Source organism: Petaurus breviceps, unplaced genomic scaffold, assembly GCF_028583685.1.
Source record: "Petaurus breviceps papuanus isolate PSGF00001 unplaced genomic scaffold, PetGlider_PUasm1.0 428, whole genome shotgun sequence".
Taxonomy (NCBI): domain Eukaryota; kingdom Metazoa; phylum Chordata; class Mammalia; order Diprotodontia; family Petauridae; genus Petaurus; species Petaurus breviceps.
The window spans coordinates 2,409,197-2,426,154 of NW_027186331.1; the positions used below are offsets into that span (position 1 = coordinate 2,409,197).

The window sequence follows — 16,958 nt, forward strand, 5'->3', positions numbered from 1 at the left end:
GCCCCTTTCTCAATCTCTTTAACACCTGTCCAAGGAAGGAAGGCTCTTCCTGAGCTAAGTCTGAGATTGAGTCTCCCTTTGCTTCTCTGATCAGAGCCCCTGGGCCATGAGAAGGGGTTTGGTGAAGGAATGGACCATTGAAGTCCAGTATGATGGAGTCCACACATCCCAGAGTCCCTCAGCGCCTGGGCATGAACCTCTTCTGACTGAGCTGCACAGCAGGTCCCATTCAGCAACGCCCCCTTTCACCTCTAAAATGTATCTTGTTCCTAATTTGTACCGAAGGAGCAGCGACCTTGTCTTGAGGAGAGCTGGCTCTGAGGCCTGGCTTCAGTACTTACCAGTCCCATGCCTCTGAGCAAGTAATAGGAAGAGCAGTGTCACGGGCCCTTGAGCATCTGGGTTCAAACCTGGTTCATATTTGGCATCTGCTGTGTCTTACTCATGCCCTGGGATAGATCGTTTATTTTCTCTAATCTTCATCTATAAAACGAAAGGGTCAACCATCTTTACACTACCTTCCAGCTTAATAGCAATTAGTAGGGTGCCTGCTATAGACCAGGCTCCTAAAGAATACAGCTTTCAGGGGCGGCCAGGTGTCTTAGCAAGTAAGAGCACCGGCTCCAGTGTCGGGATGACCTGGATCAAATCTGGGCTCAGATGCTCAGCACCACACCCAGAAATAATAAGTGGCCGTGTAACCTTGAGCAAGTTACTTAACCCCAATTGCTTTAAAAAAAAAAAAAAGAATACGGCTTTCTTCCCCCTTTCTTCCTTCATTGGAAGGCAGGAAGAAGGCCCCACCCACAGGGCTCCAGGGATGAATTAGTTGACATTTTGATCAGTTTCATCAGATCATACTTTACCTAAGCAAATAAGATTCAAGTTCAGGACCACCGGCAATCTGGAGTTCCGGTCCCTTTCAGTTCACAGACACGAGCACATCCCCAACGGATCTGTTGTCTCATTCATCTGGGAGTTCCCACCAGTGAGGCAGAGTGCAGCCCATTCCTATCAGCTCCCCTCATGCCAGTCATCTGTGGAGGGGGCAGCACCGGCCCGATGTGCCAGAGGATGTCTTTGCCACCTCCCAACAGATGTTCATCTGAACTCTTCGTAGCTGATTTACATCTGTAGGCTTGTGTGTTTATATGATACTTGTGCCGGTCATTCAGTAACTAATGGTAGGAATACAGGGAAAGGCAAAAGGCAGTCCCTGCCCTTGGAGAGCCCCCAGCCTAACGGTGAAGACAGTAAGCACACAGACATGTGCAAACCAGAACAAGCCATGTGCAGGGCAAGTGGAGTGTGATCTACACTAGCATTCAGGGGCTTCAGGAAGGGCTTTTTGTAGGAGGTGCTGTTTTCACCAGGACTAGAAGGAAGCCAGGGAAGCCAGAAGATGACAGTGATCTAGGAGAGCCTTCCAAAGCCGAGGGCCAGCTGATGGCCTGGCATCAGAATGCCTGGCAGATGGAGGGTCTTGTTCAAGGACCATCAAGAGAGGCCGCGCCACTGGATCAAGAAGTATGTGGGAGGGTATAAGATACAAGAAGCCAGGAAAGGTCAGAGGGGGATGGTCATAAAGGGCTTTAAGGGCCAAACACAGCATTTTTTACTTACTCCTGGAGGCAAAAGGAAGCCACTGGAATTGAGTAGAGGTGATGTGGTCATGTTAGTGGATGGATGGAGGCTGTATTTGAGTGGGGAGAGACTGAGGCAGGCAGACCTCCCTCCCCCCAGCATCTGGGGCGACGAGAGCTCATCAGTCGGTGTTTTTCACCCACTTGCTCATTTTGTGTGAATGATCAGTCCAGACTCTCTAGAGCCATCATGGCCAACACACTCCGTAGCATTCAGAGGACCTCATTATCTAGAGGGAATTCCTTTCACCTTGTTCTCTGAACTGGGTCTCCACTAGCAGTTGATGAACGCTTTGGGCAGGCATACATGTCTCTCCCAGTTTTATTCTTCAACTCATGTTTCTGATCGGAAGCTTGTTATTATATTTTTCATGGTATCTTGAGCAATTTTAATAAATGGATAAAGGTGGCTTTGTGGCACAGTGGTTAGAACTCTGGACCTGGTGTCATTAAGAGTTCAAATCCAACCACAGACACTGTCTAGCTAGGTGGTCCTGAGCAACTCACTTAATCTCAGTCTACCTCAGTTTTCTAATCTCTAAAACAGAAGCAGCTAGGTGTCTCGGTGGATTGAGTGCTAGGCCTGGAGTCAGGAAGCCCTGAGTTCAAATATGACCTTAGACTTCAGCAATGTGACTCTGGGCAAGTCACTTGCAAACCCTGTTTGCCTTAATCTACTGGAAAAGAATATGTCAAACCACTCTAGTATCTTTGCCAAGAAAACGTCATGGACAGTATTGGCATCATATAGTTCACGGGGGCAGCCAGAGTCAGACTGGGCTGCACATGACTCAACAGAAACAGTAGTGCCTACCTCCCTGGGTTGTTCAGAGGATAAAGTGAGATGACATTTGTAAAGGCCTCTGCAAACCTTCAATCACTATGTAAATGCTAGCTATTGTTGAACAGCCTTTTTAGAGAAGAGTTAACAAAGCAGCATTTTACTTTGCCAGATCAGGTGCCTTTTCATAATCAACATACACATGAACAGTTAAGATCTCGAATTCTCTGTATTAACCCAAGGGATTTCTAAGAAAGCTGCTTTGCCCAAGAGAATCCCCTCCCTTCCTCTTGTACTCCCCCCCTGCCATTATCCCCCCCCCCCATTCAGACTTTATCAGCTCCGCATTATCTCTGTGGCCTTTTCCCAGTGCCATCCTCATCAAGGCATCCTGAGATATTTTCAGACTTTCAAATACTAGGTCATACGTGATACAGAGCAATTTAGCTACAGGAAGCCATCCAGCATTATAGCTGTTTTATGGTGAACTGAAGGAGAGTGGGCAGGACGGGCACATAAAAGGAAAATAAAATTTGAAACAGATATGGGATAATGGAATTTGATTGAGAGTGGTGGGCTTTTCAGGAAGCTAAAATATGAAAGAGTCATAAACACATCAGATTCCCTGTCGGAAGCCTTGCAAGTGAAGGCAGTGAACATTGTAGTCAGGCAGAGCCCTCCTTGGAAACACTGGAAGTGTTGTGAATTGTGTACAGATATCCATTTGTGGAATAGAGTCTTACAAAGGTGTTTGTTCTTTCTGATGGATTCTAATATAAAACTAGAAGTATGTTTCCTAGGAAAAGACGTCGGAATGGACTGGAATGCTTGCTGTTTGTCCTTTGCTCTCAAAGAGGACCATGACATGGGTGGGGGGTGGGGGAGTGATACCATGACATGCAGGTAAATTGGATTTAAGTGAGGGAAGGCTGTGACTATACTGCAAACTTCTGATGAAGGAATTGAGATGTCTTTAGAAAGACCCAAAAATGGAATGAATTGCCTCAGGAAAAGAGGGAGTTTCCAATCTCAGGAGGTTTTCTATATTAAATTAAATAAAGGTGACCTAGCTCTGAGATTTTGTAAACTACAATAAATGGAAATTCCCAAAAAAGATCTTCATAGGCTGAAAGGGTAGGCTGAAGCTTGAGGGATGAAATTTAGCAGGGATAAATGTAAAGTCCTTATGCTTAGGTTCAAAAAATCAATGTCACAGGTACAAGATGGGAGAGATTGGGTCAAACAACAGTTTTTGTAGAAAAGAACTGGGGCCAGGGAGGAACTGATGCTTTTAGTGGAACTGGGTTTTTTGTTTGTTTTTTGGTGTTTCTAATTTATCATTAGTGTAGTATGGTAGCCAGAAGGGCTTATTTCTGTTGTTTGTTCTGTCAACCAGTATTTATTAAGTGTTTAAGTTCCTACTGTCTGTCAGGCTCTGGGATAAGCTCTGGGGATACAAAGAAAGTCAGAAAGCAGTCTCTGCCCTCAAGGAGCTGATAGTTTAGTAGGGGATTCAAAATGCAATAATTATATACACACAAAATTGACATTGTCTTTCAGTTTTATCTGACTCTTTGGGGTTTTCTTGGCAGAGATTCTGGAGTGGTTTACCATTTCTTTCTCCAGCTCATTTTATAGATGAGGAAACTGAGGCAAACAGGGTGACATGACTTGCCCAGGTTCACACAGCTAGGAAGTGTCTGAGGCCAAATTTGAGCTCAGGAAGATGAGTCTTCCTGACTCCAGACCCAGCACTCTGGGCAGTATGGTGCCCCCTAACAGACCACAAACAAAATCTATATAGGATAAATTGCGGATCATCTCAGAAAGGGAGGCTCTCTTTCTACAGTTATCCCTCCTGCATCTCAGGGATTAGGGGCACAGCACCCCCACCATCTGGAAAATCCACATAAAATTTGTTGGCCCTCCTTTGTACCAGAGAAGTCTAAATTTTCCCTTTTTCTTTTATGGGGTATTTACAGTACTTTATTATAAAATTTGGGTTCAGTATTTGGTCACAGGTACTATGTCATCTGCTGGCCTTCGTGTGTTGTCTGCACCTTCTGCAAAACTCCTCCCAAATTCCCATTTAATTTCACACGCCAACCCATGACATCAAAACCACATTGGGGAAAATCGCAGTGCAGAAGGCACGGTGCATCTTGCTGGTAGTAAAATCCTTAGACAACCTAAAGATGAGAGGAGGGTATTTTGGAGATAGCAAACAAGGGAGAAGTAGAAACCGGCCTCCTTCATATTAGGCATCCGGGTAGAAAAGAAATCAGGTTGGAAGAATGGGACCAAGAGAGCACTCCCCCCCCCCCGGGTCAAACATTGGGAGAGCTCACAGGAGATGGAAAGGACCGGGTTTGAACAGAAAGTGTCTGCACAGCTTCAACACCACGAGGAGGGGCCTCTTCTCCCTCCTCTGGCTTCCTGAAGTTGTGATCAGATGACTTGAGTTCTCAGCCTGGCCCTGTCACTGTGTGAGTGAGGCCTAAGAGCCTCAGTTTCCCATCTGTAAAAGGAGAATAATAATCCTCCCACCAGAACAGCTGGGAGGAAAGTGATTGATAAACCTAAAGTCATACAGAAATATTGGTGAGTCCTCTTGTTGGGTGTCAGTGGTGTTCCTGAGCCAGGGTCTCCAGAGAGGCTTGTGTGGGCTGCTGAGCTTGCCTGGCTCCATGACTATCAAGTTATAGATCGCTTTGAAGTATTTTGAAACCTCCCATTGAAAGGTAATTGCTCTTTGAGTTTATTAAACAGTGTAAGGAACCATCCTGTTTCAGAGTTAGCAAGAGCACGATCTAATTAAGATGGTGAAGAAGAGTTCTGTGAGGGCCACCTTTGATCACTGCCCAGTAAGGGGAAAGGCCGATGTTCGCTAAGGCCTCACCACAAACCTCCCACTGTCCATTCCCTGCAGCCCCTCTTTCCCCTGCCCAGTTCACCACTCTATTTGTGAGGAGTGCTTCTGGCATCCCATGCACCCAGTAATGACAGCAGGACTAGGCTTCCTGCGATGGAAGGAAGTTGCAGAAGGGCGGGTTTTGATTCAGTCAGATATTATTTAGCAAACATTTGTAAAAAGCTTACTGTGTGCCAGGCCCTGTGCTAAGTGCTGGGAATTCGAATAAAAATAGAAAGACTACCCGTCTGCCCTCAAGAAGCTTACATTCTAATGGGGGAAGACAGCACATAAAAGGAAGCTGGAAAGGAGAGGGAGTAAGGGTCCCCAGAGTTGGGGCATGGTAGAGAAGTCCTGAGTGTAGCCTGGTGAGAAACGAAGGCATGGTTGACCTAGGTGCCCTCTTTAAGTGGAGGTTCTGGAAGGAGCCATTCAGTGAGAGGGAAAGACTTTGGGATGGAGAGTGCTTCCAAAGGGTGAATGTTTAAGTTCATTGGAAAGTGAAATTTCTCACCCCCCACCAGAGCTGTTTTGAAATGGGATGGGTGGCCTCTGGAGGGAGGGAGGGAATTCCTAAACACCAGAGGCCCTCCAGAAGAAGCTTGATGACCCTCCTTGGGTTGGTGGTAGAGGGGACTTCTCTTCAAGGTCTTGGTAGATGCAGGTGACTTCTCAGGCTCCTTTCAGGTTGGGCTTCAGGGATTCCAGAAATGTTTCTCCATTTGGGATCCTTGTTATCCCCACCTGTCATCAGTTCTCCAAGGACGGGAGTGAAAGTATAGCTTGTGTGAAAACAGCCTTTGAGGGTCAGATGCTCAGGTCTCAGATCTAATGTTCAGGATGTGACAGCACTCAGATCCCCTCTTAAACACACTTTGTATGTGGACAGACTCCAGAGCAGCACGGCCTTGGAGCTTTAGCTATGGGCTACATGCAAACATACTAGGGAACAAAGACATGGCATGTGAGCTCCAGGCTTCCTTCCCCAGATATCACACCTAGAGGAGTCAGGAGGTACCAGGCAGGCCACAGCAGCCAATCATTCAAGCCTCCCCTAGACTTTCCATCCTACAGGCTCCTACTCAGGTACTGGAAACCTCACATGAGTGGGCCAGTCTGGCAATGGTACATCAGCGCTGAATGACAAATGCAAAACAAGTTTAAATACTTGCCCTCCCCTGAATCAGGTGTAGATCGGCAGGGGCCTGTCTGCCCTGATCTGGGGTCTTCCCCACGCTGCCCTATTCCCAACCTATTCCTAACATACTGGAGGTATCCCCTGGAAGGATGTGACAAACAATTCTATGGTGGTCCTTGCTAGTGGGTATAGGAAAAGTAACACTACTTTTCTATCAGGTATATTAATATCCTGCTGGTCTCTGGAGAAGGGTTAAGATCCCTGGACATGACCCTTTAGTCCACTAAACATTTGTTATCCTCTCTGAGACTAAACTTCTTGCTTCTGTTTCTCCCCTGTAGGGGAGCCTGGGCAATGAGACATGGGAGCAGCGGGCAATACCCAAGGACTAGTAAAAGTCTCTTTATATCCCCTTCACCCATACTTATATATCTATAAATGACTTTTGTTGATCTTTTGGTTTTATATTACCCTGATTTTCCTCTGTATCCTTTTCCCTCCCAGAGAACCATCCCATATAATAAAGAATTTTTTTTGCCTTTTTTTTTTAGGGCAACTGGGGTTAAGTGACTTGCCCAAGGTCACATGGCTAGTTTTGTGTTAAGTATCTGAGGCCGGATTTCAACTCAGGTCCTTCTAACTCCAGGGCCATTGTTCTATTCACTGTGCCACCTAGCCTCCCCAAGAATATTTTTTAAAAGAAAAAACCATTAGAAAAACCATTCCATACATTGAAAAAATTGTAAATATGGACAAGGTTCTATATTCACTTACCTTCCATTTATGCAAAGGAGTGAGGGGAAATATCTCCTCCTGTTCTTTGGTGCCATGCTTAGACTTTGGAATCTTTCCCCATTTGCTTTTGATTATTTGGTGGCAGTGGTTCTGTCTGTTATGTTGTTATAGTCACTGTGTTTATTTGTTGGCTTTGCTGACTTCACTTTGTATCAGTTCATGTAACTCTTCCCAGGCTTCTCTGCGTTCATCAGCCTCTTTGGTCATTTGTTACAGCATAGGCGTAGCCCATTACAATGCACCACAACTTGTTAGGCCACTGGGAGGGTTTTCTATATGTAGTTCCTAAACCAGCATGAAGGAGAGGAATAGGAAGATGATGTAAACACCTTGCCCCTAAAATGTACCCACCAAGCCCCTCTATGGTTAGGCTTGAATGATGCAAGGATAAGAAATCCAGGAGTCCAGGTATATGGAAGTAGGAACAGTGACTGGCTCATTCCCCAGGAGAAAGTTGTACAGGTGAGCCAGTAATCCCTCGGGTTGGGGAGAACCACAGTCAGGATCTAGTCAGGTACTGGTCTAGTAAAATGAGTGAGTTTGTGTAGACTGGATGATCTTGAATGCCCCCTCTGGTTCCAAGTCCTGGGATTCCTTCTGACTTCAGACTACCCCTCATAGAGGCTACCAAGATCTTCAACAAGTAACCCTGTGGCATTGTCTCAATTTCAGATGGAAAATTTATTGGAAAAATTATTAAGTTCTATGTACCAAGTATTGTGCTAAGTGCCAGAGACACAAATAGGAAAGTGAGGCTGCCTCTGTTCTCTGGGGGCTCCTATTCTCATTGCGGGGGGAGGTGGGAAATAGGCTTAGGAGTGCTCAGGTTCATGGCAGATGGTAAGGTCAGGTAGACCTTGGGGATCAGTGGTAGGGCAGGTGGTCCCTGACCTTGGGCCTAAGATTTCATTTCATTCTGTTACTGCTAAGAGAACATGAACCCTTTGTCTGCCCCCATCATACTGTTGACATATTGGATTTGCAGTCCACCCTGACCCCTGGATCTTTCTAACATGAAACCACTGTCTAATTATGTCTCCCTAATCCTTTATTTGTGACATTGATTTTTTGAACCAAAGCTTAGGAATTTTCACCTACCTCTATTAAGTTTTATCTTGTTAGTTTCTGGTGTCTGTGCGAGCTAGTTGAAGGATCCTGATTCTGTTAGCTATTTTCCCCCCAGAGTGTCTCCAGATAGGCTTAGACCTCAACTTAGACCCTGTTACAGACTGCAAAGAAGGAACTGGTCACCCATGACACTCTATCATGATCAGTTTCTTTACTGAGAAAAAGTGCTGCTTTATGAAGAAATGTTACTGTTTGTCAGGCCTGAGGCAGTTACCACATCATAAATGGACAGATGGATAATAGATAGATGGATGAATGGATGAACAAAGCATTTTCCTGTGCTCCATGCTAAGTGCTGGAGATACAACTAGAAATGTAATCCAGTCCCTGCCCTCCAGGAGTTCACATTCTAATGGGGCAGACAATGTATAGGAAGGTTTTTATCTTATCTACCCATAGTCCTTAAGGTACAGTGGCCAAGCAGATGGTGTGGCCTCTTCTTCAGTGTTATTTCCAGTGAAAGAATCATCTGCATTTCTGATTCTGAGCAGGACCAAGGTCTTTGTTGTCAAGAACATCCAGCTCTGGGCCTGCAGATGCATTTGCTCATCTGTATCCCCATGGAGACTGCTTCCCAGGGTGATGTGAGGGCACTGGGCTAGAAGCATGGCTATTCCCAAGGCTATTGGGTCGGAGGTCTTGGGCTGTCTCCATCCAGATGTGAGGAGAGATGCTAAGGAGGGGGTGGAGGTGGTGTTTCAGCATCTGTTGCCTCTTGGCTTTTCCTCGGGCTGCCTTGCTGATTCAGCTAGGCTGGCTTTTCTGTCCTGTGAGTGCCAGTTGGCTGGCATTTGTTTGTGATAGCTGGCCTCTTCTGCAGGAGCAGCCTTCCTGGGTGAGTCTGACTATGATAGACTGGATCCAGGACTGGTGGGCTGGGAAGTTCTGTCACTGATAAGCTTCTATGCCTAGCTTTTCAGGTTCACTCTCAATTTCTGCCTCAGCTGACTGGTCAGGTTTAATCTCCTCAGTTCTGTTGCATTATATTTATAATGAAGATGGAGGGAGCTCCCCCCCCCGCCCCCCGCACACATACATAGGCTTCACTCACCATACAGTAACCAGTGGTCAGTTGTTGTTATTCAGTCATTTCAGTCTTGTCTGACTCTGTCTGGACATTTCTTGGCAGAGATACTTGGTGGTTTGCCATTTCCTTCTCCAGATCATTTTATAGATGAAGAAACTGAAGCAAGTGGGGTTAAGTGACTTGCCCAGGTTCACGCAGCTAGTGTGTCTGAGGCCAGATTCGAACTTAGGAGGATGAGTCTTCCTGACTCCAGGCTGAGTGCTCTATCTGCTGTGTCCCTTAGCTGCCTTATGAATGGTGATGCAGAGAGCTCCCCCGGCCCCCAGCCCACCTCACACACCTGCACAAGCTTCACTCACCGCCCCATGGCAGGTGGACAATAATGTGACATATTCAATGTCATGGATAGGGGAAAATGTCCTCAAACCTTCTGTTTTGCTGAAGGCGCTGGAGTGCCGAGCAGATGCTGTGTTGGATTTTTTTTTTTCTGTTTAATGAAAGTATGCCTCTTTGCGCCTATAGTGGTACTTAGCTCTGCCGTGCTTTCATCAGAATCCCTCTCCAAGTGCCTTTAGGCAGAATGTGGCCTTTTCTTGAGCACTGCGCTCATGCCATTCTCTGTGGAAAGACCTGCCTCAGCCTGTGAAATTGAAGCGTTCCGTGATAGGCTCTAAAACCATCGCAGCTGGCTCTGGAATGGCAGAAAGTTCAAGGCATGACTTCACTTGCTCTGGGACCACAGGAAGCTCTGGCAAACCCATATTCTGATTCTTTGTATGTGAACGATTGAAAGAGACTTGAGTAATACTTTACTCTGTGCTAGGTAGCAAGCCTGGTGCTGGCAATGCCAGTATAAAAGAGCAAGACAGTCCCTATCCTCAAGGAGCTTATATTCACATAAGGGAAGGTGATACATATAGGGGAAAGTGAGCAAGGAGGAAGGATGTAGCAATGTTATGGTTTGGAGTGTTCCTGAGATGGTCCTGGGTCATCAGACAGTTTATTGGCACATCCCTTCCAGTAATTACAGCATTGATTTGGTTTTTGTTCCCAGAACAGTGGAAGAGGTGGTGGGGTGCAGGAAGGGGGGAGCATGCTGGTAGCATGGCAGAAAGATGGCTGGAGGGCATCCTAGAGGGTCTGAAGGCACCTCAACATGGCGCCTCCATAGAAGCATAGGGGCCCAGGGTGGAGGTGGGTCTCCTGCTCAGAGGAGGAAGGTCAAATATAGCCACCCAAAGGAAGATGGTCTGAGTGCCATGGTTCTGGATGTCCTGGGCTGATCTGGAACTGTAGGAGCGGATTCGGATGTTTCCTCTCCAAGTCTCCATGGCTGCCACAAGTAGAAGGGGCATATCAGTTGCTGAAGGGTATGCCAACTCATCCCCAGGTGGCATGGGCCTCTTGGACCCTCTATAGCCAGGGAACAAGGAAACCCTTGGAAGCAGAGCCAGGCCCGAGGTTGTGGGAAGGCTCTGGTTGGGAACTGACCTCTGATTCAAGCTTAGATCCAATAGTCAGATTTTAGTCATCCCATAGACTTCCTCTGCCTGCTTCTTTCTAGTCTCCTTTGTTCCCTTCAGAGAATTCTTTAGAGTTGTTATAACGTCTTCCCGAAAGAATTTTAAGAAAGAAGGTTTTTCCTCTCTCTTTTGTATAAACAGGTTGAAAGGTATCTTTTTAAAAAAATTCCCAAAACCCAATACATCATTTCCCACCAACAGAGGAACTGAATATTTTGGTTCAGTTAGTCAATCAATCAGCAGCCATTTGTTAAGTGACTGCCATGTCTGAGGCTCTGTGCTTGGAGCTGGGGACACAATCACAATCAATCAAACAGGCCCTACTAGCAAGGACGTTAACATTCTAATGAAGGAGACAGCAAGGACATATGTAAGCATATGCAGGAAAAATAGCAAGAGAATAAATACAGGGGAGTTAAAGACGAGGGATGGGGGGGGAGGGAGTGGGTCAGGGAGGTCACAGAGAGGGTGCGGATTGAGCTGGGAAGTGGAGGGCGTGGGGAGGGGGCAGGCCCTGTCTGAGGGACCAGACCAAGGCCTGCTGGACTGGACTGAAGTGAAGGAAGGGCAAGAATGGACAATGAGGCCAGAAAGATAGGTGGGTGCAGTAGGGTTAGGAAGGCTTTCAAAGCTGAGGAGAAGAGTTTCACTCAAGGCAATAGGGAGCCCCTGGAATGTATTAGCAGAGGAAGGACATGGTCAGAGCTATGCCCAAGGAGAATCACTTTGGTTGTGATATCGAACATGGACTGAAGGGGGGGTGGGTGTTGCCTATGACAAGGAGACCATTTTGGGAGGATTTTGCAATAATTAAGGTGAGGTGTGATGAAGGCTTGAGGGAAGATAGTAGTTGTGTGATTAGAGGGAAGGGGTTAGATGCAAGAAATGTAGAGAGAGAAATGACTGACTGTGTGGGGTGGGAGAGAGGGAGGAGCTGGGCTTGTCAAGGCTATAAGACAAAGAGCCTGGAAGAAGGGGTGGGCCTGGAGTAGAACCAGCCAAGTTGTGAGAGAAGACAGTTTGGGGAAATAGAGAATGAGCGAGTTGCAGATGCCTCTGGGACATCCAGTGTGGAATGTCCAGTAACCAGTTGGTGACTTGAGATTGGAACCCATTGGAGGCTGAGGCTAGGAGTTGTTGGCATGAAAATGATCATTAAATCCATTGGAACTGATGAGAGGAGAGAGAGACAAACAGGGACACGAGGGGAGGGACACAAAAAGACAGAGAGAGAGAGAAGAGTAGAAATCCAGTGACAAAGGCTTGGATAATACCCACAATTAGGAGATGTGATCTAGGTGATGAACCAGCAAAGGAGAGTGAGGAGAGATCAGATGGGTCAGAAAATCAGGGTGGAGAAGTGTCATGGAATCCCAAGAAACTAATGTATCCAGAAGGGGAAGACAGAAGGTCAGGAAGGATGAGGATTGGAAACCCCCCCCCCCATTTGGCAAGACCATTGATAACTTCGGAGAAGGCAGTTTCAGGGAAATGATGAGGGTGGAGACCAGGCTGCAAAGGGCTGAGGAGACTGTGGGGCTAGCTAGAGGATGTGGATGGTAGCCTGAGAGCATGGCATGGCCTGGGATGGTCACTGGGCTTATTTGAAGGTAGGGAATGACCTAGTGGGCCAGGACAGGTTAAAGATGAGACAGAGGGAGCTCCCAGGCTGCTGGAGGAGATGCACAGGGAGGGTGACTGGCCTTGGCAAGGAGAAGGGCTCCCTCATCGTCCCAGCCAGGGAAAGTCAGAGAGAGCGTAGGCCAAGGTCAAGGGCTCTGGAGGGGAGGAGAATGGGATAAGAGCCTCAGTTCTCTCCATCTCGCATGTTCTCACCCAGCCTTGGAGGACGACTTTGTGTGGCATTAATGTCTGAGAGCTTGAGTTGGCTTTCCATGGCTCTGACAGCCAGTGCACCGTGATGCCCGTCCGTGGCTTGACAGAGCAAGGAGCTGATGGCAGCTGTTCATTTGAAATCTGTAGAAATGCGGTGCTTGCAGCTCTAGTTTGGATGGTAGGAGCAAAATGGTGTTAAATGTGGTGGAAAATGTCTGCATCTTCTTGGAACTCAAATGCAGAAAATCCTGAAAGGCTCATTTGGGTTCTAAAATAAGCCGTGGATCAGAACGCTAAGAAACAGGAGGCACTTCCTGCATTTGTGTAACTGTATGAAGGAGGAAGGATCATACTCCCTCGGGACCCATTCGGCACCACAGATGTGCCTGGTGCTGCCAGCCTGGCCAGTCATCTGTTGTTTGGGGTTTGCCATCGAGAGTGGCAGAGGCTGATGCCAAAGCAGGCAGCTGTTGGATCAGAACAGTGCTGTGTGTTCCCACAGGCTCAAAAGGCTCTGGGTATCTTCAAGGGGAATCTGGGAAGCCAGTTTAGGGGGATATTTACTGGGGGCAGGGGTTCCTGCTTCGGGTAGGCCAGTGCTCTCCTGCCTCTGAGAGTCAGATTCTCAAGACAGGCTCCTGCTGCTGAGGCCAAAGTGTTGACTTTAGGAGGCCTAAGAGGACCAGAGCTTGAGTGCAGCGGAATGGATGGCTGCCATAAAACTGGACAGCCAGACTACTATCTTCTTGCTGCTACGGAGCCTTGATGTAGTTCCTGTAACCTTGGGGGCAGCTGGGCAGTGCTGGGACCAGTCATGTAAGGTTCATTTGCTGCCAGTGGGTGGGTTCAGCTGCTGAGGGCCTGCCTCTCACAGAATAGCTGGCACTGATGTGGACCATCAACTCCAGCCTTGTCACCTTCTTGGGAAGGGGGGGGGGGGGCCTTGGTGAGCTCAAGGATTCCCAGAAAAGAAAATGCAGGAACAATCTGGAGTTAATAGCCAGCCAGTTTATTGCAAAGGTGTGTTGTATCTTGGAGGTGGCCTTCAGATACCTGGCAGTCTTATTCCAAAGGCCAAGGGTGCCCAGCAGCTCCCTTAGAGATGGGTGGGGATGTAGGAAGCCCGGGTCACTGGCCACTTGTAGCACAGTCCCACTCTGCCCGCCCTGCTTGCTGACTTGAGGAATATGCTGGACCTCAAGTGCCAGGTGAAGTGGAGCCCACTGAAAGGGCACGGTGCCTCCACTCTGAGGGACAGTACCATCTTGGAGGCCAATAAGGTCAATGCCAGTTACAAGGCTTAGATGGAATCAGTAGCAGCAGAACCTTTGTAACCCTGATGGGGCTTTGACTGCTGTCCTCTCTCACCAAGATATCCCAGGACAGCTGTGGGTCAGGCATCCAGGAGGAGGCGGGCCTTGGGAGAGGCTGCAAGATGGTAGGGTCCAGCCAAGATGGCCTGTGGGCCAGAGAGGGTGAGGAAGTACACTTCATCATGAGTCTGCCATCCCTGTTCTGACTCTCCTACTGATTACTTCGCTTCAGATCCTGGTGCAAAAGGAAGAACAATCTGTCAGAAGGTTCATCCTCACTTGGTAGGTGTGTTAAAAGTGAGTGTTGGCTAACAAGAGGGATTAGTAAACTTAGTCTTTAGGACTCTGCTTGTAATTCTTTTGGGAAGACTAATTGTCTTTTAGCTTAGAACTCCTGTCTGAAGAAGACAATTAAACAGTCAATGACTAGGTCCTTCTGCAAATGAAGGACAGTGGGATTCACACATATTTATGAAATTTAATCATGGCTTTTTCTTCCTGACAGGCAATAAACACCCTAATAAACTGAGAAAACAAAACAAAGGCTTAGAATTGGTAGTAGAAGAACTGGGCAATTGGTCCCTTTATACAAGGTCAGAGATCAGTTCTCAGCTGGGTCATTTTATGCATGGCAAACATAGTGTGTGTGTGCATGTGCCTGTGTGTGTACGTGCACACATGCATGTGTGTGCATGTGCACGTGTGTACACATGCGTGTGTGCACGTGCCTGTGTGTGTGCATGTGCACCTACATGTGTGTGGGGAGGAGTTGCTAGCAACCCCCTCCTACCTTTCTAGTATTCTCACACATTCCTCTCCGACATATACTCTTCCATCCAGTGATGGTGGCCTCCTGGCTCTTCCATAAACAAGACACTCTACCTCTCCCTCTCTCAGCATTCTCTATGGCTGACACCCATGCCCTCCCTCTTCTGCTCTGACTGCTGACTTCCCTGGTTTTATTTATGTTGTTGTCGGAAGTGGTGGCCAATCATGTTTTAGTCATGTCCGACTCTTCATGAGCCATTTGGGGTTTTCTTGGTAACCATACTGGAATGGTTCGTCATTTCCTTCTCCAGTTCCTTTCCCACTTGAAGACACTGAAGCAAACAGGGTGAAGTGACTTGCCCAGGGTCTCACAGCTAGTAACTGTCTAAGGCCAAATTTGAACTCAGGTCTTTTTTTTTTAACAGGTGCTAATGTTTATTGATTACTCATTCATAGAGGCAAGTTTTTGTTCTTTTGCTTTTTGGAGGGGGGAGGTAGGGCAATTGGGGTTAAGTGACTTGCCCAAGGTCACATGGCTAGTTTTTGTGTTAAGTGTCTGAGACTGGATTTGAACTCAGGTCCTCCTGACTCCAGGGCGGTGCTCTATTCACTGTGCCACCTAGCCACCCCTTGAACTCAGGTCTTACCGACTCCAGACCTGGCACCACCTTAGGTGAACACTCACACTGCTATGGTAGGAGTTTCTTAATGGATAATAAGTTCTCTGCACCAATGAAATCTCAGATCCAGCCCCAAAACAAGTGTGTGTTTTCTTATGCATAGATTTAAAGCTGGGAGGGGCTGTTGTTTCCCCTTGTTTCCCTTGGTAGAATGTGAGCTCCTTGAGGGCTAGCGCTGTTTCCATTTTTGTATCTAGGAGACAGCTGATAAAATATTGGGTGAATCTAATTTAACACAGTAAAATTGTGAGTGACTCCTGGAGCGTGTTGTGCTCAGGCCCAGCACCATTCCAAGGGCCTATCATTTGACCAATTGCTCCTCGCTGCATTGACTGCAGAAAGAACAACTGAGGCCGAAGGTGGAGTTGGAAGGAGCTCAGCCTCTGGCTTCCCGAGAGCGTATTGACCTGGCCTGGTGTTGGAGGTCACTGGCTGACGGGCCTCTTTGTTCCTCTGCCCACAGACTGAGCCGACAGACAGGGCCTGTGAGAAGCAGCTGCCTCAGGGACACTTCCCCATGTGCATCATCTTCTTCAAGTTTGATCCTCGCCCTGTTTCCAAAAATGCATACAGGTAACCCCCACGCATGGGCTCTTTTTTCTCTCTGAGGTCTTTCAGGAGGCTCATTTCTTTCTCCTCTAGCTCTGGGGTCATTACTCCCCATCTGAAGGTATCAGTCTGACTGATAATACATGTCGCCTTAGAAGTCAGAGCTCCGAGAGGACCAGGGAAAGACCAGGTTTAATCCCCCATTTAGAGGTGTGGACATGGAAGCCTAGAGAGCTTGCATAGGGATATGCCCCAGTCACAGAGTGCTTCTTAATCCCTGTGTGACTTTGGACAAGTCATTTCCCCTCATCTTGTAAGAAGAGGATCAGGTGATCTCAGAGGGCTGTCCTCATGTAGTCCTAGACTTAAAACTGGTGCTTTTTGTGTAATGCCCGATGGGAGGAAGAATAGATCAAATCACAGTATTGAAAATACTTGGAGCTCTCCTTAACACAAATAATGATCAATCATAAACTGTTATCACCTGTGTGATTGCTGCTTTCCCTCCTTTGAGCCTCACAACAGCCAGTAGGACCACAACTCCGAGTGTGATTATTCCCATTCTCAGATCAGTAAATTGAGGCTCAGAATGCTCACACACCCTAAGTATCAGAGACCGGATTTCTACCCTTAGAAGGCATTTTCTGTGAGGTTATGGGAGCCTGGTGTTCTAAACCGTACTGTTGGAAGAGGCTCAGCAGTCAGGTTTTGTTTTCAAAAACTGAAATTGTCAGAAATTGAAATAATCCACCCATCACCTTCTGAAAGAAACTCCAGAATGTCATTATGGTTTTGTAATGTGTCATGTCATGAGCATTAGAGAAAAGCAGTATAATAATCTATTCATGACTTAATTTCCTGGAGAC

At 47.2% G+C, this 16,958-nt stretch overlaps 1 protein-coding gene across 9 annotated transcripts in view; it reads left to right on the forward strand.

The window, feature by feature from the left end:
- TANGO2 (transport and golgi organization 2 homolog) overlaps positions 1-16,958 on the forward strand; it is a 169,579-nt gene that overhangs the window by 47,923 nt on the left and 104,698 nt on the right. For 8 of the 9 annotated variants that reach the window (XM_069100857.1, XM_069100853.1, XM_069100850.1 and 5 more), the window contains one exon: positions 16,007-16,116. In XM_069100857.1, coding sequence (XP_068956958.1) covers positions 16,061-16,116 — 56 coding nt within the window. In that variant the 5' untranslated portion in view covers positions 16,007-16,060. Of the gene's footprint in view, positions 1-14,600; positions 14,689-16,006; positions 16,117-16,958 lie in introns of all 9 variants that reach the window. The other variant, XM_069100854.1, reaches the window with a different exon arrangement.